The sequence below is a fragment of the Anolis carolinensis genome, chromosome 1 (genome assembly GCF_035594765.1).
Source record: "Anolis carolinensis isolate JA03-04 chromosome 1, rAnoCar3.1.pri, whole genome shotgun sequence".
In the NCBI taxonomy this organism is placed as follows: domain Eukaryota; kingdom Metazoa; phylum Chordata; class Lepidosauria; order Squamata; family Dactyloidae; genus Anolis; species Anolis carolinensis.
In genome coordinates, this window is record NC_085841.1 from 157041071 (window position 1) to 157064282 (window position 23212).

General features: G+C 40.1%; 1 protein-coding gene across 1 annotated transcript; it reads left to right on the forward strand.

Moving 5' to 3' along the window:
• The first annotated feature begins 269 nt into the window (after window positions 1–269).
• On the forward strand, window positions 270–22860 carry LOC100554797 (meprin A subunit alpha). Its single transcript, XM_062959774.1, has 13 exons — window positions 270–287; window positions 1389–1413; window positions 1535–1588; window positions 2526–2566; window positions 2658–2733; window positions 4264–4381; window positions 5146–5321; window positions 8313–8534; window positions 10636–10776; window positions 13256–13471; window positions 17573–18043; window positions 20296–20463; window positions 22290–22860. Exons 1-13 carry the CDS (start codon window positions 270–272, stop codon window positions 22316–22318), a joined length of 1755 nt encoding a protein of 584 aa, XP_062815844.1. The 3' UTR covers window positions 22319–22860.
• The last annotated feature ends 352 nt before the right edge of the window (window positions 22861–23212 follow it).

A 23212-nucleotide genomic window follows, 5' to 3' on the forward strand; every position in this document is an offset into this window, starting at 1 on the left:
TTTCCTAGTGGGGGGGGGAGGTCACTGTGCCATCCTGATAACTACCCAACCCCCCCCCCCCCCCCCCCAAAAGCCCTTAAAAGAAGAAAAAACTTACTTGGCTACCATAAAGGTACCTCTGGAGTCCACCTGGCATGTAAAAATTATGTGCCAGCAGAGGGGGAGGAGAGCAATTTTGCTCCTAGACCCCCACCCATCTCCTAGCACATCATTTCTATGTGCCAGGATCACTCCAGCAGTACTTTAATGGTGACCCAGCGAGATGGAAAATGAGGACTCACTCCCAGGTAGCTCCAGGTAGTCTTGTAACTACCCGTAGGGGAGACTCCACAGGCCCAATACCCTGTTAGACATGGGCCTTTCAGGATCGAATGGGATATCAAATTAATTTGGGATAAAGCAGGATTTACCTCCTTTTTCCTGAATTAATTCGCTTTTACTGGAGGCGTCATTTGGACAACTCTGGTAAAAACCCATCAGGCCCCACATTTTGGGGCCTGTCTGGAAGGGCCCAGTGTCATCTCCATACACCTTCTTCAGTCTCTTGTAGATGTTCCCCACTGTTTCATTCTCACAAATCAGGAACTGAATTGCAGCACATTGCTTCTGATGGATATCAAGAGCAGCAGTCATTCTGAAGTAGTGCTACGACAACATCATATGCAGGAGTGGGTTGAATTAAATGTGAACAAGAGTGGGAAGGATTCTTCTGTGCCCTCAGCAAATAGCAAAGATGTAGAATAAAATTGTTTTTTTTGTTGTTTTTTTGCTGTACATTACTTTTTTAGTGACCCTCATTTAAAATAGCTATAATGGAGACTTTAAATCAAATAGTTGGCCATGTGTGGTTTTATTTCAAAATCCATTTCAAATTTGATTTTTAAGATTTTTCATGGAAACAAAAACATTTTACAATGCTTTTGCAGAACCACAAAACACAGTTTGGGAACTGCTGTGCTAAAGTGGTGTTATTTCAGGGAAAAAATGTTCATAGCATTTCTCTTTCATCAGAGTCTTGTGCCCCTTGCTTTGGCAAATGCGGAGAACTGATTGTAGGCATGACTTGGGAAAAGGAGGTTACTTTGGGTATATTTTATTATCAGGAAATAGAAGGAAGACTCTAACATTAGATAACAGGTGATTAATCATTCAAGAATACTACCCCTGGGATTGTATACAAAGTCCAGCATTTTTATCATGGTGTCCTCAGACGTCGAGAGTTAAGTCTTTTCAAAATGCCTTCCTTTCCATTCCTGCATCTGGCAGTTTTAGTGGCTATCTCTTCTGCTTTTGTGGTATGATCATTTTATGAATGGCTTCTGACAATAACAAGGCTGAGATTTTATCTTCATCTTCCATGTTCTTAATGTATCCTATTGCTATTACAGATCAGGGAGAGAGACAATTATGAAGGTAAACCTGTTAAAAAGCAATGAAACAGTTATCCATTCTTAAGGTGGGAGATAACATGCTTAAATTATTATTCTTTGTACAAGAATGACTTGTATTAACCATGTTGTTTTCTGTTTAACAGCATACTCCTTAGATGAAGGAAAACCTAGACAAGGCATCCCAGAGATCAATAAAGGTACGTATGTTAATGGACAAAAGTAGCATATTCTTTCAGGTGCATAAATCAGCTTTTTAAGGCATAGGGCAGGTTTTCATATTTTCTAAGGATTCCAGCATAGTTCTTATGCACAGTGATTTGAGGCTAAGTTTTCCTGTTTGTTGTAGCAGTCTCAAATAGATAGTACTGTTCCATTATCCAAGTGGAGGTCACAAGGGGGTATTAGAAAGGAAAGAATAGTCCATTTTACAGGAATAGAGGGTGGGTTGAAGGAGAAAAACATTTCCCCCTGTTTTCCCATGTCCCCACCATGGAAACAACTCTCATCTATGGTATGGGAGGGGGAGAAGGGGAATAACCAGCGAAAGTGGGGGAAATGGTTTTCCTCCTTCAACCCGCCCTTCACCCCATAAAATGGACTGTCCTTATCTCTCTAGTGCCCTCTTGTGCCCTCCGCTCAGATAATGGAACAGTACCGATAGTATATATATATTATAATTATAATTTATTTTCCGTAAATTACTATTCCTGCCAGGGAGAATAGGGGGTACATGGGGAATTGGAGAGGAGGGTTCAGTTACCCATTATGTTTTGGATCTGTTAATAATGTGTCTTAGACCATTGTACTTTTTTGCCAAATCAAGTGCTGGATTCAGGATTTGCCTTTCCCTAATAAAAACGACTCCCATCTAATTTTCAAATTTCTCTTCCCTTCACTGTACTCCAGCAAGCAGATTCTCCTGTCCCTTTGGGCAATTATTGGTGGTAAAATGTTGCAGCTGTCACAGTTGCAGAGACCTAAATCCTAATCCAACATATATGATGTAGGAACAGTGATGAGATGACAAAATATTTTAAATCTCTGTTTAAAGAACCGAACGCTTAATCTTGGTTTAGTAAACAAAAACAATTGATGTTTTAATACACTGCTCTTGTTTTACTCCCCCTTTTTCAGCATCTGATAGAAAGTTCTTTGAAGGTGACATTATTGTGCCGGTATGTTTTTAAAAAATCTAATTTTTTTTTTGGGGGGGGGGGTTTGATTGTAAAGAATGGCATAAATCTCTCTTTCTTAATTTTCTTCCAGTTGGAAAAAAACGCACTTAGAAACAGCTCCTACAGATGGAAACTTCCAGTTCCTTACATAATGGGTGATAGCTTAGGTAAAAAGTTCTCTTACATTCTGGAGTGACTAATTCAGGATTTTGCATTATGTGACATGAAGTTATGAGGTTTGGATTGATGGAATTTTTCACGTTTTCTGCAGCCCCTGAAAAAACTGACCCAGTGCTTTGGTCAGGCTGTTTCTTACACTGGTGTGGTCATGGTGGTGCTAAAACGAGGAAGTTTGCATGATCTCTGCAAAGTTCCTTGTTCAATTTCAAGTAATTCCCATCTTCCATTGTAGCTCAATCTTCTGCCTATTCTCTCCCCCCCCCCCCCCACCTCTCTACCTTCTATGGAAAGGACTGGGAGGGAGCAAAATAATATGTCTTCCTCTAAAAAAAAAACCAGGATTTCAAACATGATGTTTTATAATGGAATCTAATCAGAAGACAATCCCATTGAGTTTACTGGGTCTTATTTCCAGGCAGAAAGATGTAAAATTGCAGCCTCAGTGTTACTGACACAGTGCTTTTATGAATCCTTAGTACTGGAGACAAATAAAATCACAATTTGATCTTAAATTATTTTGACAATAAAATTCAGTGTATTGTTCCATTATCTGGATGGAGGCCACTAGAAGGCGGTAGAGAGAGAAGAATAGTTCATTTTACAGGAGGAGGGAGGTTTGAAGTATTAAACCATTTCCCCCTATTTTATCCTATTTTTCCCCCACCCATGTTCCTGTTGTGGAAACAACCTATGAGGGATGGGGAGGGGGAATAACCAGTAAAAACAGGGGAAATGGTTTCCCTCCTTCAACTCCATCCCCATAAAATAGACTGTCTTCTCTATCTAGCGCCCATTAAGGGTCTCCGCCTGGATATTAGAGCAGTTCCAAATTCTCACCAAACTACAGCTCCCAGGATGCTATAGCATTGAGCCATGGAGTCAAAGTGCTATCAAATTGCATTAATTCTACAGTGCATGTGTGTCCTGAGAAGATTCTCCCTCTCCCCATCCTTGCTGTAATAAACAAATGGCTTGGGCCCTAAGTGAATAAATTCTTTAATCATGGTAGAGATTAGATAGGTTGATAACATTTATGACATTGGGCAAAAGGCACCATGCCATGATAGTTCACAGCTATCATATTGCCTTATCAGGTTGTTTGTGTTCTCTGGTTCTCTCCAGCTAATACTATTCCAAACCTGGGAATCAGGAACTTGGTAACCATGACTGGGGGAAGTATGACTGACTCAACATGTTTTGCTCAGAGGCCCTAAATTGGGTTGATGAGGAACATCATAGCAGACTGGGATGCTGGCATTAGATACGAGGGTACTGTTCCATTATATAGGCAAAGGCCACAAGAGGGCACTAAAGAGAGAATGATAGTCCATTATATGGGGGGTGGGGGAGGGACCTATTTAGTCAATAGGGCCAGCACCTTGGATAGCTCTTTTAAAGTTCAGACTAAAACCTGGATATACACTATTCCACTGACTTGGGAGCCACCTGCCTCCTCTGGATATTCACTTATTTACTTTAACAGTTCAAAAATACTTATATATTGTTTTCTGTTTCAGATCTGAATACCAGGGGTGTTATCTTGCAGGCATTTGAGATGTTCCGACTCAAATCTTGCATTGACTTCAAACCCTACGAAGGAGAAAAATCATATCTCCAATTTGAAAAATTGGATGGGTAAATTCAGTGACCATATGGGATAATGGCATAGTGTGTTTTTCCTTTAAAAGTAATGCAAGTGTATATATTAAAACCATTTGGCATGTCTTTCCTTTTGCTTTATTGTTTCCTATTATAAAACCATTTTAATTGAACACTCTCTCAATAACGTTTCCAGTTTGTAAATCTAATTTGGGATTCTGCATATGATTGAGTCATTTGACAAGGTTTATTATAAGAAAGTGAAATCTGATTGGTTTTCATAACCAATTTTTCAGTTATCTATTTGCAATCTATTCCAAAATTCAAGAGCGATTCCCATGATTGTAATACATAATGAACTGTACAATCCTATACATCAGTGGTTCTCAACCTGTGGGTCCCCAGGTGTTTTGATCTACAACTCCCAGAAATGCCAGCCAGTTTACCAGCTGTTAGGATTTCTGGGAGTTGAAGGCCAAAACATCTGGGACCCACAGGTTGAAAACCATTGCTATACATGAAGGGGATCAATTGAATACATTGAATACATTCTCCTAGGTTAAAAAAAATGTTTCTGCAAAGTGAAGCCTCCATATTCCATTTTATATCCATGGGTGAACCGCTTCCCACAACCTTTCAGTATGGCGATGGGAGCATTCTAAGCACTCTAAGCCAAAGAATGAATTTTTCTATATACTGTGCACAGGCAGGAGAACTGAAAGGAGAGTGATTGTTTTTGCTGTGACGTGGCTTTGTCCCTCACCCTAAATCGATGCATATTGCATGTTCTTGCCTCACAGATGCTGGTCGTTCGTGGGTGATTTTCAGACTGGCCAGAATGTTTCTATTGGACCGCGCTGTGAATATAAGGATACTGTCGAACACGAGGTTCTACATGCTCTTGGGTTTTATCATGAACAGTCCCGCACTGATCGAGATGATTATGTTAACATTTGGTGGGGTGAAATTATTGAAGGTAAGTGCTTAATTGCAAGAGAACTGGGGAAAATCTGTAAATGCACATGTCCTCTCAGATAATTTGTGGGCAATGTTGAAATCTTTTATTTCAGCTAGATTTTGCTGTTCGACCTGAAAAAAGCCCTCTACTTTCACAATTTAGTGCCAACAGGTGCCAGTAAATTCTTGGAAAGTAGATGATCAGGAATTAGCAAACATACCCAATCAGTGCTATTCCAACAGTAGAAAACGGGAACTAGGGGCTCTTCCACACTTCCCTATATCCCAGGATCTGATCCCAGATTATCTGCTTTAAACTGGAATATGTGAGTTACTAAATAATCTGTGATTAATCAAATAATCTAGGAGCAGATCCTGGAATATAGGGGTAGTGTGGAGGGCCCTAGGGCCCCTTCTACACTGCCATGTAAAATCCAGATATTCTGCTTTAAACTGGATTATATTGCAGTGTAATACAATAGTATAATATACTTTGTTTATATTCCACTCTATCTTCTTGAGGGGATTCAGAGTGGATTACAGAATACATATATGGCAACTATTCAATGCCGTTATACAATTAACAACAAAGACAGATAGTACATAGACATAGACAGAGGCAAGGCTTCCCTATTTTTCCCCATCTCTGGCATCTGGAGGCTGTGCTCGACCTGGCAGTTTAACTTGTGCTAGCCGCAGTCCCTGTTACTTCTGAGTGTATTATCTGATTTGATAATCTGGATTATATGGCAGTGTTGAAGGGGCCTAAAAAGACTTGTGGAACGTATAAGAGAATTTAATCCAGCCTCAGCTTTTTATGTACTTCAGTCAAGTTCTTCAGAAAGATGGAACACACATTCTCCATAGAAAAACATAATTTCTCTCCTTTTTATCCCATCATAATATTGGCACTTTTTGCAGTTCTGTTCCATCTCATTTTCCATCTCCTGTGATACTGAGGCTTCATGTTCTAAAAAAGTAACTGTAGTCCTCAAAACTTTATACTATTTAAAAACACACACTAAATATACCATATTTCTTTTTTTCTTCCTTCTTTTTATACTGGAAAGCTAAACATAGCTATGACTTTGAAAATTATCAGTGGTATAGCTCACAGATGACTAAAGAGACATGAATGGCAGATACATATGTATTCCTCACCTGACATAAAAGTGTTTCTGCAGTTAGAGCACTTTCATGCTTCTCTTACCCAAAAGTATTTTTCCAGGTTTGAAATGTAGATGCAAAGATCTGTGCTCCAACTCTTAGGGGAACAGTCACCATACCTTTATCAATACTATATTACAGCAATAAACTATTATTATTATTTTATTGTATGACACAGCAAACAAGATATTATTATTATTATGTTTATTTATATCCCTCTTTTTCTCCCTGCAAGGAGACTCAATGCTCTTACATTAATTCAGGTTTTTTTCTATTCTCGTGTCAGGAGCGACTTGAGAAACTGCAAGTCGCTCTAGTGTGAGAGAATTGGCTGTCTGCAAATACATTGCCCAGGGCATTTGCCCTGGATATTTGAAGTTTTTACCATGAAGTGTTATTATGAAGTGTTTTTGTGAATCCTATGCTATATTTTAACTGTGTTGATCAGGCTTGTCCCCATGTGAGCCTCCCCGAGTCCCTTCGGGGAGATGGAGGCAGAATACAAAAATAAAGTTGTTGTTGTTGCTGCTGCTGCTGCTGCTGCAAAGGAAACAGCTGAGATTCCTCATCTGAGGCTATGATATGCAGCCATGCTTTTTTATTTTGTCAGAAGCAAATTGAGAATATACTGCCCAGGGGATGCCCGAATGTGTTACCATCCTGTGGGAGACTTCTCTTATGTCCCCATATGGAAAGTTGGGACTGACAGATGGAGCTCAGTCCGTCTCGCAGTTTTGAGGTCTTCAGGTCACCAGTTCAGCCGCATAAGGGTTTAACCCATTGTGTCACCACAGCTCCTTGCAGCCACGCAAGTGTATTATGATAATGCACAATGTGTCCTGGTACAGTATATGACAAAAACTACTATTGTGAAATGGGGGTTCATTGTTTTATGAGGGTACATAAAACACAATAGACACATGGCTGATACTGCTTGTTCAGTGGTCCCTATAAGATAGCTATGTCTCAACTCCTCCCGAGTGTACAGCTTCATGTAACTGTAAATGTATTTACTATGGGGTGACTTCCTAATAGGATGCCAGTCAACTTTTTCTCTATATATATTCCATGTTTACATAAATATTTATAATATTTAAATACATTTTTATTATTCCTGTGACACCAACACACACATAAAGAATCCTTTCCAAAAAGGTGATGATAACTGTAGAATATCTTTACAACTATTGGGTTTTAAGGTCAGAAAATTCATATTGAATCACATGAAATGGCTCATAAAATGATATACATCTCTGCTCTATGGGAGGATAAATTCTAATTATTACCTGAGTATAAAAGTGAGTTATGTAATTAAGCAGACATAAACCCATGTAAAGCTTTAAAAAGATGAAAAAGAAAGGTACTGTTTCATTAACCAGATGGAGGCCACAAGGGGGCGGTCGGTAGAGAGAGAAGGATAGTCCATTTTATGGGGGGGGGGGGGAGTTGAAGGAGGAAAACCATTTCCCCCATTTTTGCTAGTTATGCCCCCTCCCCCACTTTCTATATGATAAATCAGGGTTGTTTCCATGACGGGGACATGAGTAAGGGGAATAACAAGAAAATGGGGAAATGATTTTCCTCCTTCAACCCACCCTCCACTCCCATAACATGGACTATCTTTCTCTCTCTAGCATCCCCTAGTGGCCTCCACCCAGATAATGGAACAGTACCAAAAGAAATACTAAGCAAATTCAGATCAACTGTCTTTACTGAAAAATTTTGTGACTTCCTTCAGCACCAACTACAGTAAAGTTTGTATATCTTCAAATCCACAATCAATGGACAGAATATGCTGTCATCTTCAAACTTTCCTAACAGCATGGCAATCATTTCTTCCTAGGTCAAGAGCACAACTTCAACAAATACGATGATGATTTCATTTCTGACTTAAACACACCATATGATTATGAATCTGTCATGCATTATGGGCCATATTCATTCAACAGAAATAGTAGCATCCCTTCAATTACAACTAAAATTTCAGAATTCAATGATGTGATTGGGCAAAGCCAGGATTTGAGCAGGATAGACCTACAAAGACTGAACCGCATGTACAATTGTGGTAAGTTGATCTCTTTTTTGTGTATTGAGATTCCCTTCGGGAGTGTTTATTTTTAACTTTATTAAATTGGAAAGAAACAATGAAGTCATTTCAATTTTGTTCCACTTCAGTGGCAGGTAAAATTCTGCAGAGGCTTATTTTAAGGGCAGAAATATGGCCGATCTTCACAATATTGTTTTTTTTTTGGAAAAGGTGAATGTTATGTTCAGAGAAGACCTCTTGTTTAAACATTCTTTAATTTGTTTGTTTTTAATTCTCAGCACAGGACTCAGAAAAAAAGCAAAATGGGTTATAGATGTGTTTTCCGGGCTGCCTGGCCATGCTCCAGAAGCATTTTCTCCTGACGTTTCACCCACATCTATAGCAGGCATCCTCAGAGATTGTGACGTCTGTTGGAAACTAGGCAAGTGAGGTTTATATATTGGTGGAATGTCCAGGGTGGAAGACACACATACACACACACACACACACACACACATATATATATATATTCCACAGCTATATAAAACCTCACTTGCCTAGTTTCCAACAGATGCCACAACCTCTGAGGATGCCTGCCATAGATGTGGGCGAAACATCAGGAGAGAATGCTTCTGGAACAAGGCCATGCAGCCCAGAAAACTCACAGCAATCCAGTGATTCCAGCCGTGAAAGAGTTCGACAACAGAAAGCAAAATGCTTTCTTAAATCCAAATAATGTAAACAACTTTTGTCCATGAATATAGTTGTATATTAAGCTAACAGGAAAACCTGGTTGCTATCAGAGGGAGCAGATGTAAAAAGTAGAAATATAGTTTTAGCATTCGTTATCTGGAATTCCCAAATCTGAAATACTCCAAAATCATCTATATGGCTCGCTGAGTGACATTTTTGCTTTCTGGTGATTCAGTGGCACAGACCTTCACTGCATAAAATATGTTAATATTGTATACAATTACAGTATCTTCAGGCTATGTGTATATATAAAAATACATGAATTTTACATTTAGACTTGGCTTCCATCCCCTAGATATCTCAATGAATTCATATATGCAAGATCCAGAAAAATCTTAAATCCAAAACAAGCATTTTGGATAAAGGATACTCAAACAGTGATACCTATGTTATTAACAAAGTACCACTTGAAAGTAATACAAACATCCTTTTATTTCTGTTCAGACTTATAGTGCAATGCCCTTGTTTCCTATTTAGTTCAACTTTATCACATTGAGAAATTTCCCCCTGGTAGGACACTTCAGCCTCTTTTCAAGCATGGAGAGACACAGAGCTCATCACATGTTCCAGGGCTGAAAAGAGGCAGAAATGTCCTGAAAGGAGGGAACTCTGGACACGGGTCAGCAATCGTGTTCAGAGCTCCTACCTCTTATCACACTTTACTCCCATTTTTAGAACTGAAAAACAAGTGGGATGGGAACCATCACAGTTTCCCATCCTGTTTCACTGCCTAACTGTCAGCAGTCGCTTGTATCCTATGGGGTTTGGGGCAGAACAATAGGATCCTATGGAAAGAAGTGATTTTAAATTGATGTCAGTCTCCTATAATGTAAGGGGCTTTGAACAGGGCAAGGAACCTTTTGGTTTGTGAGAATTTTTGTTTCGCCTGATTTTATAAAAAGTAATACTGACCTTGTGAGGAATGTAAAAGATGAATGTATTGCCAGCTCTTAAGTTTCTATGTGTGAGTGTGATGGGGAGGCAGAACTCAAAACGGGGCTGCTGATAATATAAGAGGGTGATTCTCTACTCTTAAAGGGACGGTCACCCATGCTTTCCCCTCTCAATGTGATGAGATGGCAAGTGAAATTGAAACTCTTGATTAAATTATGATCACCCGTTTCATTTGTGGAAGATAACCATTTGCCTGAATCTTAGATGTGGGCGACATTGTAAGGTCTTGTAATAGTGTCATTAGAGAAAATACACTGAGTTAGTACCTGAATGTGCACCTCTCAAAGTGACCCCTTCTTCCAGATACAGAAGTTCTTGGGATCAAAAGCATGGGCATGAGTTGTAGTGGGATTCTCAACATAAATTGTGCCACAAGAGTAAAAGGATTTTTTTTCTTTTAACATGTATATGTATTTTCTGGTATATCCTACAGCTTCTAGCCTCACGCTACTTGACCAGTGTTCCTTTGAATCCATTAATATCTGTGGCATGATCCAGAATGCAAAAGATGATGCGGATTGGCAGCATACTGTAATCTCAAATGGTGGCAACAACTTAGTGGGCCATTGTCCAGGTAGGGTATGAGAGCACGTTTTCTCTGGATGGATGTTTCCTGTTAGCAGCACAAAGGAGATAGGGGAAGGAGTCCTTTTGCGTCTGTGGAGCTGTGCGGACGTGCCCTTCTTTGTCAGGTTGACTGAGTTGAGGCATCTGGAGCAAAACAAGAGCTGCTTATTTATGGTCACATAATATTTGTGCTGTTCTTAGAAGTAAACTCCAATGCTTGTGTAAATTTGTCAGACAGAAGGAAAGCTCTCCACACTACACAGTATTGCAACTTAACCCTAACATTACTGTATGGGAGGAAGTGAAGAGGGCAATTTGCCTTCCAACCAGGGCTGTAGCCAAGTGCTGGTGGTGGTGGTGGTGGTGGTGGGGGGGGGGGGGGGGTTCAACCCCCCCCTGACATTTTTCAGGTTTTAAAAAAGGTGGTTTACCCATGAATTTTAACAGGTTAACCAAATCTCTATGAGTGTCCTCTGAAGTTTATCTGTCTTGAGTGTCCACTGAAGTTTATCGATGGAGCCTGATTTCTAAATTATTTTGCGTTACGGAACTACTCTTCATGATTCGCTAAAAAATGGTTTCAAACCCCCCCCCCCCCCCATTTTTTCTGGCTATGGCCCTGCTTCCAACCTATTCTTCATGCCACCCTTAGTTTTTTCTTTCTTTCTTGTCCAAATGTTTCAACAGGCTACTGAGAGGAGAGGAAAGAATAAAGTGGTTTGGAGAATTAGGGCATATTGTCAACAAATATTTGTAACGTTGCCTTTTCCAAACCACTTTCTCTTTCTCTCTTTCCCCATAACAGACCTCAGTCAGCAGTGTTGGCAGCACAATTTTAGAGCTGCTCAATTTTAGGAACAGCTTCCAAAGGCAAACCCACACAGAGTGATCCAAACAAGGATGTAACTACAACATCTTTATCTGATGAAAAGTTTCAAAGGTCACATCTCCTGTAATGGATGCAATTGTTAGACTTGAAAATTAGGCTTTTGCAATTCAGCTGAAGGGCGATCTGTCTTTGGTGTCCAAATTTTGTTGGGCACCCAGATCCGTTTTTGGGAGCCTCCTAAAAATTGACTAATGGAAATATCTGTTTTTGGCTAGGCAGCCAAAAGATCTAGAAAGATCCGTTCAATTGGTGGCAATGGGGAACTTGCAAGGCTCCCCTTTCCGTTCCTGGGATCCTTTCCTTTCTTCCTTTCAAGGGAGTCTGGGTTTCAGCAATGGGGTTAAGGAAGCACCCTTCCTAAGACAGTTTTCGTTCTTGCCTTCAAGGGAGTCTGGGTTTCAGCAATGGGGTTAAGGAAGCATGCACCACGTACTCCCGAATAGATGGGAAGAAGGCGCACCCAGCAGCCACGTGGGCCATTTTGGGCAAAAAAAAGAAAAAAAAAGACGTCTGAGCCCTTACCCTTACGGCTATCTGAACAAGCTGAACAAGCCAGATTGACCAAAGGGAACAGAACAACCTAAATCCGTCCACAAGCTATTGCAAATGCACACCTGGCCACTACTAAAATGTAAGCATCCAGGCTAAGATCCGAGTCCAGAAGAACACATTAGCTGGAAGGCTGAGATTTCAGTGAAAGTGTATCCCATCCAGCAAGGGATAATTCTCTGTCCTTGATCTCCCTTTTGATTGATTCTTGGCAGATGGAGCTTCAGTTTATATGTCCTCATCCCACCCATCACTGACAGCAAACACAGGCTTTGCACAATAACCAGCTTCCTTACTATTGGATGTAAAGAAGAAATAGAGTGGGATATCATTGCTATCACTATCCTCTTGCTTAGAATTTAGGCCCCAAGCTGAATACAAAAGCAGAGACTGAAGAAGCTTTCAGAATAAAGGACTCCCCCATCCCATCCCACCCACTTGAGCATTACGTTACTAGCCCTCAGATGGCCTGATTAGGTCTAAGGCTAAGTAGGGCCATCTTACTTGCTTGTCTACGCCTCATTCCACTCTGCTCTTCCTCTTTTTTCTTATTCCCTTCTCAAGTGTCTTGGATGGACTATCTTCTGTTATTATCACTGTGTCTTTCTCCTTCAGTTCCCATTTCATAACACACACCATCTTCCATCTTATTTCCATATGTATATCTCCCAACTCCTTCTCCCTGCTCACCCCCAGGAGAAACATGAGTCCAAGATGTCTTGAATTCTCAGTTATTAACATTAGGAAGTCATATTAAATTCCACTCGAATTGCTTCTGCATAGACATTTTGAGATTGCCCCATTTGTCTCAATCACCTGTGCAGTCTGTTGTTGTCAGGAGATAGGGCTGTGGTTCTCAACCTGGGGTCCCAGAGGTTTTTGGCCTACAACTCCCAGAACTCCCAGCCAGTTTACCAGCTGTTAGGGTTTCTGGTAGTTGAAGGTCAAAAACATGCGGAGACCCTAGATTGAGAACCACTGAGATAGGGCATCACCACCCCCACCCTCACCACCTTGTCATCTAAAAATCCTTTTATCTGCTTTGTAGAGATGGGATATTTTATGCGGCTGGACACTACAGCAGGACAGTCAGGTGACTCAGCCATTTTGGAATCACGGATCCTTTACCCGAGAAGGAATGAAAAATGTCTTCAGTTTTTTTACAAATTTGATGGAAGTCTACAAGATGAACTCATTATTTGGATTAAAAGTGATGATGGAACTGGAAGTGTTCGGAAGACAGCTAAACTACAAGCAATCTCTGGTAAGCCTTCAACTTTCATATTTTATTTACATCAAGGTTAATAATCAAATTTCCAACAGCACCAGTTAGAGCTGATTCTTCATATCCAGAATATATCATATTTCATCACATAATAGTTGCCACCGCATATAAGTCACATATCCAATATAATCTTGACATTCTTCACATAATAGATGCACCCACACGCACCCTTAGAGCAGCAAGCCCTGTATCTGCAAAGGGGAGATGCAGGCAGGTGGCCAAAATGCATTTTTAACTGCTTTATGGTTGCCATTGCATAGTAGTCACACCATGACTATTATGTGGTGAAATACAATAACTGGTTTGTGTAATAAAGCCTGGAACAGATTTTTAAATGATGTAATATTATAGGAACAAACTGAAGCATCCAGAAATTATAAATGGCAGAAACTTCCAAGGTTGGACATGGACACCCTAGCTGATTAACTGGGTAGGTTAATCTGGGAACATTACAATAAAAGGTGAAATCGCATTCATATACACTGGTTTTTCTTCAGAGGAGCCCCCACCCCAATAGTGTGAGAGGAATGGTTTATGCCATTGGTATTTGAATGTAGCATATTATTCACTGTGACTGGGGGCAGGTAAATTAATATACTTGGCTTTGCTGATATTCAAGTAGCTGTTTTTATACACATTTATTCATTAAAGAATTAAAGAATTAAATTAAAATTTTAAATTAAAATTTAAAGAATCTTCCAGATCATCAGAGGAAAAGGGCATTTGGCAGGCTACCAACTTGTGGGTCCTGAGGTGTTTTAGCCTACAACTCCCAGAAATCCCAGCCAGTTTACCAGCTGTTAGGATTTCTGGGAGTTGAAGGTCAAAGCATCTTGAAAACCACTGCCCTAAGGGATTCTTGGCCTTGGTTTTAGTCACAGGAAATAATTCACATTTCTTTTTTTATTTTAAAAAAAGAAACATATCATCAGAGTTCCCGATCACCATGAGTGGGCATCAGGGCTCAACCCTCTCTCCCCTCCTTTCCATTGTTGTAATGGATTTTTTTGGTGTGTGTCAGGAGCGATTTGAGAAACTGCAAGTCGCTTCTGGTGTGAGAGAATTGGCCGTCTGCAAGGATGTTGCTCAGGGGACTCCCAGATGTTTTGATGTTTTACCATCCTGTAGGAGGCTTTTCTCATGTCCCTGCATGTCCCTGCATGGGGAGCTGGAGCTGATGGATGGGATCTCACCCCAATCTCCCCGGATTCGAACCACTGACCTGTTGATCAGCAGTCCTGCTGGAACAAGAGTTTAATGCTTAGCGCCACCGGGGACTCCGTTGTAATGGATGAAGTTACTAGAGATCTGCAGAAACCAGCACCTTGGACTTTTCTGTATGTTGATGACATAATGCTTGCTTCTGAAGACAAGGAAGAACTTGAATGCCAAGTGCAAGCATGGTGTGATCAGTTAGCGCAATTAGGTCTTTGCTTCAACGTCAAAAAGATGGAGTACCTGATGAACAACAAGGAGGAGACTGGTACTATCCAGGTGGACAGGATGGATCTCCCAAAAATCAACACCTTCAAGTATCTCGGATAGACCGTAACTTCAGATGGCAACCTTTTTGACAAAGTCACCACAGGGATTAACACGGCTTGGATGAAATGGCACTTGGTATTCTGTGACAAGAAGATGCCAAATCACCTGAAATTAAATATCTATCAAAATGTTGTAAGGCCTGCCACAATATATGGAACCAAATGTTGGCTGGCAACAAAGGAAGCAGAACACAACCTCTGTGTTATGAGATGAAGATGTCATGATTTACAGCTGGCATCACATTCCTTGACCACATCCACAACCATGACACCTGGCAATGCTTTGGCATTGCTCCAATTGCTGACAAACTACAAGAATCACGTCTCAGATGGTGTGGTCATACTCTCTGAGGTGAAGACAAGTCCACTCGCAAGATTGCTCTTGATTTTGAAGTGCCAGGCAAGAGGCCAAAGGGACAACCGAAGCAACTTTGGCTGGACACGATGCACAATGATCTAAAGACTGCTGGTTTACACTCAGATCAGGAGCATGATTGGGTGAAATAGCGCCAACAAACTAGTAAAGCGGATCCCAGTACACACATATAAAACAGTATTTATTTAAACGCAAGGGTTTTATGAAATAGTATCTTTGTTGAAATTGTACAAGAAGAATAACTTAACCATTTCAGAACAAAAATGTAGATTTTAACAGCTTCAATAAGAAATTATTATTTGAAAAGCTCATATTTTATTATTTTCATATTATTACATCTCCCCCCTCTCCCCTAATTTTTGCTGCCTTTCAGTTTGACAAAACTGTCAAGATGGCTTACACTACTTTTAAAATTAGGAACACTTGTTTTCTGTCTCTTACAGGACTTTAATTTTTTCGAAAATTTAAAAAATGCATTAGCTAAACTAAGATACATATTTTTTTAAAAAAATCATACAGATGTGCAATGTTTTGGGAGTTGAGTCCAAAAAACCTGGAGGGCCAAAGTTTGCTCATGCCTGGGCTAGGGCTCACCTGGTATGACAATTCAATTATATCCTCTGTGACAGATGATCACCAGTTAAGGTCGACTACTTTGAAACCATTTACTATATAATAAAGCATTTTCAATATACAGTAGAGTCTCACTTATCCAACATAAACGGGCTGGCAGAACGTTGGATAAGCGAATATGTTGGAGAATAAGGAGAGATTAAGGAGAAGCCGATTAAACATCAAATTAGGTTATGATTTTACAAATTAAGCACCAAAACATCATGTTATACAACAAATTTGACAGAAAAATTAGTTCAATACGCAGTAATGCTATGTAGTAATTACTGTATTTACGAATTTAGCACCAAAATATCATGATTTATTGAAAACATTGACTACAAAAATGCGTTGGATAATCCAGAACGTTGGATAAGTGAGACCCTACTGTACTGTAGTATAGTGTTTCTATACCCCATGCATGTTCACAGGCAAATACCTCACATTTAATTTACTCTGCCTTTATTCCCTGAATAGTGTTAGGAAACCCACAGCTCAAAATGGACTGAGGCCCCTTCTACACTGCTATATAATCCAGATTATCAAATCAGATAATCCAAATTATCTGCTTTGAACTGGATTATAAGAGGCCCCTTCCACAAAGCTGTATAAAATCCACATTCAGATGGATTATATTGTTGTGGCTGATAGGAGAGATAACACCAAGAGCTATCCTTTCATTGAGGCTGAAAAGTCCAGTTTTATTTTCAGCTGAAGACTCTAGCGTGGACTTTCATCCAAAAGCAAACCAGAGCCCTGATAGGTGTTGACATTGCCTTTTATACATTTTCAAACAAAGAAACATGCTTCTACATACATCTCATCATCAGTACGTCACTTCACATGTCTACATACATGGGCATAAATATGCACGTATCAGCATTTTCCTATCTAAGCACTTTAACTAGCCTGTAGCATGTTACAGATACTAAGAGAGATCTGTCAAGAGGCCTACTCATGACCTGTCAAGAGGGAGGGAAGTTCATTCTCCTCCATTAGTGTACCAGGAACTATCTCACACTGGACTGTAATTTTTTATGATTTATAATAGTCTTTTAGAGTTTATTGAAAAACCGCGAAACAGCGAATCCGCGAAAAGTGAACCGCAAAGTAGTGAAGGAACACTGTAATCTGGGATCAGATCCTGGGATATAGGACAGTGTAGATCCAGCCTGACTCTGGCTAGGGAAGCAACAGGAAGTGGTCCCCCACACCCAAATATATTTGAAGCAAGAAGTAGGTCTAATGGTTTTAAGTTACATGAGGGTCAGTTTAAATTGAACATTAAAAGTAACTTATTTACAATAAGAACTATTCAACAATGGAGCCAAGTAGCTAAAAAGGGGTTGGGGTCTGGACTACTACCTACTGGGGATGCTTTTGCCAGAGATCTTGGATTCAACAGTCCATGAGGCACCTTCCAACTCTACAACTCTATTGCAATGTTAGCCATTTCCTATTGAGAAGCCTAATAAGAGGCATCAATTACTACAAAGGGTGTTGATGTTGTGGTAAAAAAATCACAGATCTTCTCTTCTTTCTTTACAGCTGATGGAGAACGAAACTGGAATTTAGCCACTATTCCTTTCAGGATCAAGACTAAATTCCGATACGTTTTTCATGGCATTAAAGGAAATACATCCAGCTCTATTGGTGGCGTTAATATCGATGAAGTCAGTTTGACAGAAACGCAATGTCCCACTGGCATCTGGCAGATAAGAAACATTACTTCCCTTTTAAATAGAACCTCAAAAGGAGATAACATTTCAAGTCCTCTGTTCTATAGTTCAGAGGGTTACTGTTTTGTGCTCAGACTCTTTCCTCATGGTCCAGCCAGCTCAACAAGCACAAGTTATTTGGGAATCATGTTTGCTCTGTGTAGTAGCCAGAATGATGGTGCTCTGGAGTGGCCAGCTGGGAATAGGCAGGTGATCTTCACCATAGTTGATCAAGATCCCGATATAACCCAAAGGATGTCAGCAAGTCGGACCTTTACAACAGACCCAGAACAACTTCATAGTAAGTCTATGGCCTATGTCAAACTTCAACATTGATTGATTAGCCAACGTCTATTTTTCCATGCTGCTCTGCCTTTTTTTTTGTTGTTAACTGTTGTTTCATGATCCTTTTCTGTGTATTTCACCTTCTAGAATCTAGCCTAATACTTTTCAATTTATATCCTACCTTTCTTTCAGTATGGGACCCAAGGAGGCTCACAATATATGATAATACCAAATACAATTGAAACAATGCATGATACAAAAATCTTAAAAGCATTTATTTAAACATCATAATCATGATTAAAAAATATAGCATGCCCCAGTTAAAAGACCTTCTTCAATAGATAGTTAACAGTCAAACGTCTGGGCAAATAAGAAGGTATGTGGAAGCTGGGAGGAAAAAAATAGTGAGGGGCCAACCTTGCCTGCTATGGGAGGAAATCCCACAGCCTGGGAGGCGCCACTGATGCTGGAGCTACACTGCCCTGTATCCCAGGATCTAATTCCAGATCATCTTCTTTGAACTGGATTATATGAGTCTTACACTGCTTGATAAGATGAGATAAACAGATAATCTGGGATCAGATCTCAGAATAGGATGAATCCCAGTCCCCTGATCTGCATTTTTACTGATTAGTAACAACTCTTTTAAAGGTTTCTTTGTTATCATCCAGTCTAGTATCAACAGGAGAGACTGGTTTAGCATTGGGACAGCTTCCATGGAATCAGGCCCCATCCAGACAGACCCATAATGTGGGATCTGTCTCGGTTTTACCGGAGGTGTCCAGACACTTTCGGTAAAACCAAATTAATTAAACACCTGGTAAGATCTGGGTCTTGGTCCCAGAGACCGCATCACGTGAACTTGGTTATCTGAGTCCTAACTGAACTTGGTTATCTGAGTCCTATATCCACCCATATAGGTTGCATGTCGTCTGCTCCTCTCGCTCTTTCCCCTGCTTTTCTATAACCCTCTCTTCCCAAAGTGCATCTCCAGCCCTCCTTCACCTGTATGTGTATGTGTGTCATGTCATCTCACCATGTCAGGGTTGGCTGTGGGCGTGAGAGTGTATTCTAAACATATGGGAGAAATAGAAGGGCAATACAGGCGCTAAGAGAATTTTAAAAATAGCTGTAATTTGGGCTTTCCCATAAAATACAGGAGTGTTGGTTGCACAATCCCCATCTAGTTCCTACCATAGATCATTCAGCAAGACAGTCAAAGCCAACTCATAACTCATCTTGAAGCTGAACTAAAATATTTTTTTATTTGATTAAAAAACAAATTAATATTTTTCACATGGTGTTTCTTAATAATTATTAGAAAAATGTTGATCTCACATAAATTTGAATGAGCTAGTGAAATGAATATGAGACGGTGGCCACAATACTATATTATACTGGTAAAGCTCTGCTAAGATAAAGCTGTTTAAAGCAACTTCTGAAACCTGCTCTTTAGTGGATGAGGAAAAGCAAAAGGGCAATCAGGCAGGGGCCAGTTGTATTCATTTAGTGAGACAATAAATTTCAATGTAAAAAGGATGTACCAGATTCCTTCTTGTAGAGCAACTTTAAGAAAGCATTCACTGGAGTCATACTTTCATCTATTACCAACAGGATTTTGGCTTGTTCTTCTAACAGTTCTTCTTCATTCTTCTAATATTTTACAGTGTTAGACCACACAATGATATAAATCTAACTATTCAGGGTTACAGTTATTGAACATTACACAGTTACTGGTGATATGACCTGAATTTACTACTCGTGCTTTGACTAACGTATTTCCCCGAAAATAAGACAGTGTCTTATATTTATTTTTGCTCCCAAAGACACACTTATTTTAAGGGGATGTCTTATTTTGCTCCCTTCTCCTCTGCCAAGAAAAGCTATCAGATCCTGGGATATAGGGCCTGTCTGGAAGGGCCCTATGTTGCCTCTATAGAAGGGAATCTCAGTTCCCAAAGTGGGTGAGAAAGAGACCATGGGAGGAACAGCAGGTCAGTCTCAGCCTAGTAGCTACTTGTGCTTTGCTTTTGACTTATCATGAGAATTCACATCAAGAAACATTTTTAAAAGCTCCTGTACTGAAAGACTCTGGCTAGTCCTGCCAATTATATATGGACATTGGATTACTAATATTCATGTAAGCCCAAGTATTATTATGTGAAGCCTGAGCTCTCAAAAATGCTATAACTTGCATCTTATAAAATCATAGAAGAGTACAATTTGTTTTAGCATTTCTTCTTTGTTTATTTAATATTTGCACGACAGATGGGAGATATTTTTGGGACAAACCCTCAACTATTGGATCTTTTGATCCTTTCTATAACCAATACATAGGCCCGATGTGGGGCTGGAATTACATCCTGCCACACAGTGAATTGCATCGAAGAAATTTCCTGAAAAATGACAATTTAATAATCTTTGCCAGTTTTGAAGGTAGGTGGTATTTTCTATTTATTTAGCTACTAGCTTGGATACCTGGCATTGCCCAGGTTATTAGAAAAAGTCAATTTTTAATTGTATAAAATGCATAAGGTTGTGGGTGAACTACAACTGACATCATACCAGATTAGCCCCGAGAAACTCCATGAGTACTTAGGTTGGGCAAGTTTGCATCATTGGTGGGGTTCAGTGTGCTCTCTGGCTGTAGGATAAACTACAACTCCCACTATAGTGAGTCTGTCCCCTCAAATCCCTATAGTAGGTTGAGTTAGTCATAAGGGTTCTGTGTGCCAAGTTTGGACCAGGTCAGTCATCAGTGGAGGTCACAGTTTCCCTGGTTGTGGGTGAACTACAACTCCCAGAAAGGAAGGTCAGTTCCCCCCAAACCTCTCCAGTAATCAAATTTTGGCATATCAGGTGTGTGTGCCAAGTTTGGTCCAGATCCATCGGTATTGGGTTCACAGTGCTCTCTGGATGTAGATGAACTACAATTCCCCCAAATCAAGGTGAATTTCCCCCAGAGACCTCCAGTATTTTTTGCTGGTCATGGGGGCTCTGTGTGCCAAGTTTGGTCCAATTCCATCTTTGAGTGCTCATTGATTGTAGGTGAATTATAAATTCCAGTACCTACAACTCCAAAATGTCCAGGCCCCCTCAAAACCCACCAGTATCCAAATTTGGGCATATCGGGTATGAATGCCATGTTTGGTCCAGATTCATCATGGTTTGAGTTCATAGTGCGAACTACAACTCCTATAAATCCCTCCAAAGACCTCCAGTATTTTTTGTTAGTCATGGGGGTTCTGTGTGCCAAGTTAGTTCCAGGTCCATCATTAGTGGAGTTCAGAGGCTCTTAGATTCCAAGTGAACTATACATCCCAGTACCTACAACTCCTAGAAATCATGGGGAATTCTCCCCAAACTTCTCTGGTATGTTCAGTTTCTGATCAATTCCTCTGTTTGCTGTGTGCCATAGAAAATAATAGGAAAGGGTTAAGGGAGAGGCAGTGGGAGGTGTCATGCAAATTCCACACCAATGGGAGAAACACTGGGATGTCTGTGGTAAAGGAAAAATAGAAAATCTAGGATGAAATTGTCCCTGTATGAAAGCCTTCAGTTGGGTGGTGGGTAGGATGGTGTTTGTGGATGACATTGGCAGGGCTCTTGGACATATTCACGGCGCTCCCTATAACCTGCAATGTCATTGGAGGGAGGGCCATTGGGGTCTCTTGAATAGTGGGAGCTATAGCTATTTGTGGAAGTGGGAGCTTGTCTGTGTCAGTGGACACCCCAACCATACATATACATACAGATTTTCACTTTTATTATGTGTATAGATATGGAACAAAATATGAAATGTGATTAATGGGAATAAGAAGGAAGAATATGGCATAAATGGATGGATCTGAGTGGCCTACAAAGCTGGCAGAGTCAAGGGCAAAAGAGGCGAAAAGGCAGTATTTCAGATAATGCTACTGGAGGAAAGGACAATAAGTCATGAAAAGAGTTGGGTATGCAAACAAATGGAAGGGCAACTGTGAGAAATGTTGAAGTAAATCAGGGGTTCTTAGCCTGTGGGCCCCCAGATGTTTTGGCCTTCAACTTCCAGAAATCCTAACAGCTGGTGAACTGGCTGAGATTTCTGGGAGTTGTAGACCAAAACACCCAGGGACCCACAGGTTGAGAACCACTGAAGTAAATGAATTGGCAAGCACCCAACACAAACAGTACTTTGTAATGTGAAGGAAGATTCAGTGCCTTATTTACACAACTCCAATTATGTCTCTCTCTCCCCCACCCCCACCCCCTTATTTTTGCAGTTGTCGAAGACCCAGGTAGTGTTTTATAATCTCTGCGACTCAATTCCTTTGTGAAGGTTTTTGCCGTTGTTTGATCTTTGGTATAATTTAGAGATTTATTATTTCTACTGAAGAAAATAAATTCAAGTTAATGAATGCATATATTCTTCTGAATATTGTCTGTATTGCAACCTGCACACTATCAGAGCTTGTAAGTTTATCAGTCTATTACATTACATTGTGCTCAAAGTAATTCACAGGGAATAAGTAATCTAAATATAGTAACAGCAAGGACAGGGAAGAAATGTAGTTTTAACTTAATTACTAAGTGTAATTTATATGTCCTCCAAAAAAAGCTTGAGAAAGAATGCTAAAATATTCATATTTTGTTAAATAATTTGCAAATGTAAAAATGCATACAAAAGGCACACCAGCATACTTCAGTTAGCCAAGTCTCTAATAGAGAAACTCCTTTCTATAATGTCTTTTTACATCCAAACAGCCCCTGGCGAAACCAAGACATGCATCTTCAGTTTACAATGATGTGTCTTTAGTAAAACATGAAATAAAGTTTGAACTTGTAGAAAATGAACGTGTCTTCTATTTGAATCTACTATAACTGTGTGCACCTGCCTACAACAGGCAAAAGTTGGAATCCTGTAGCACGTTATACTTAACACCGTACTTAACTAAGTATATTCCCCCCCCCCCCCCGCCCCCGAAATCTGAGGGAAACATAATTCGACCATGCTCTGTTCATCAGCAAAAAGAAACTTCATTCTCTTTATGCAGCTGATGCCTGGTAAAGTAGGTTGGAGGGAAACTAGTTAGGATTATAGCAATAGTACCACAATCAATCATTCTGCTATGTTGTCGAAGACTTTCATGGCCGGGATCACAGGGTTGTTGTGTGTTTTCCGGGCTGTATGGCCATGTTTCAGAAG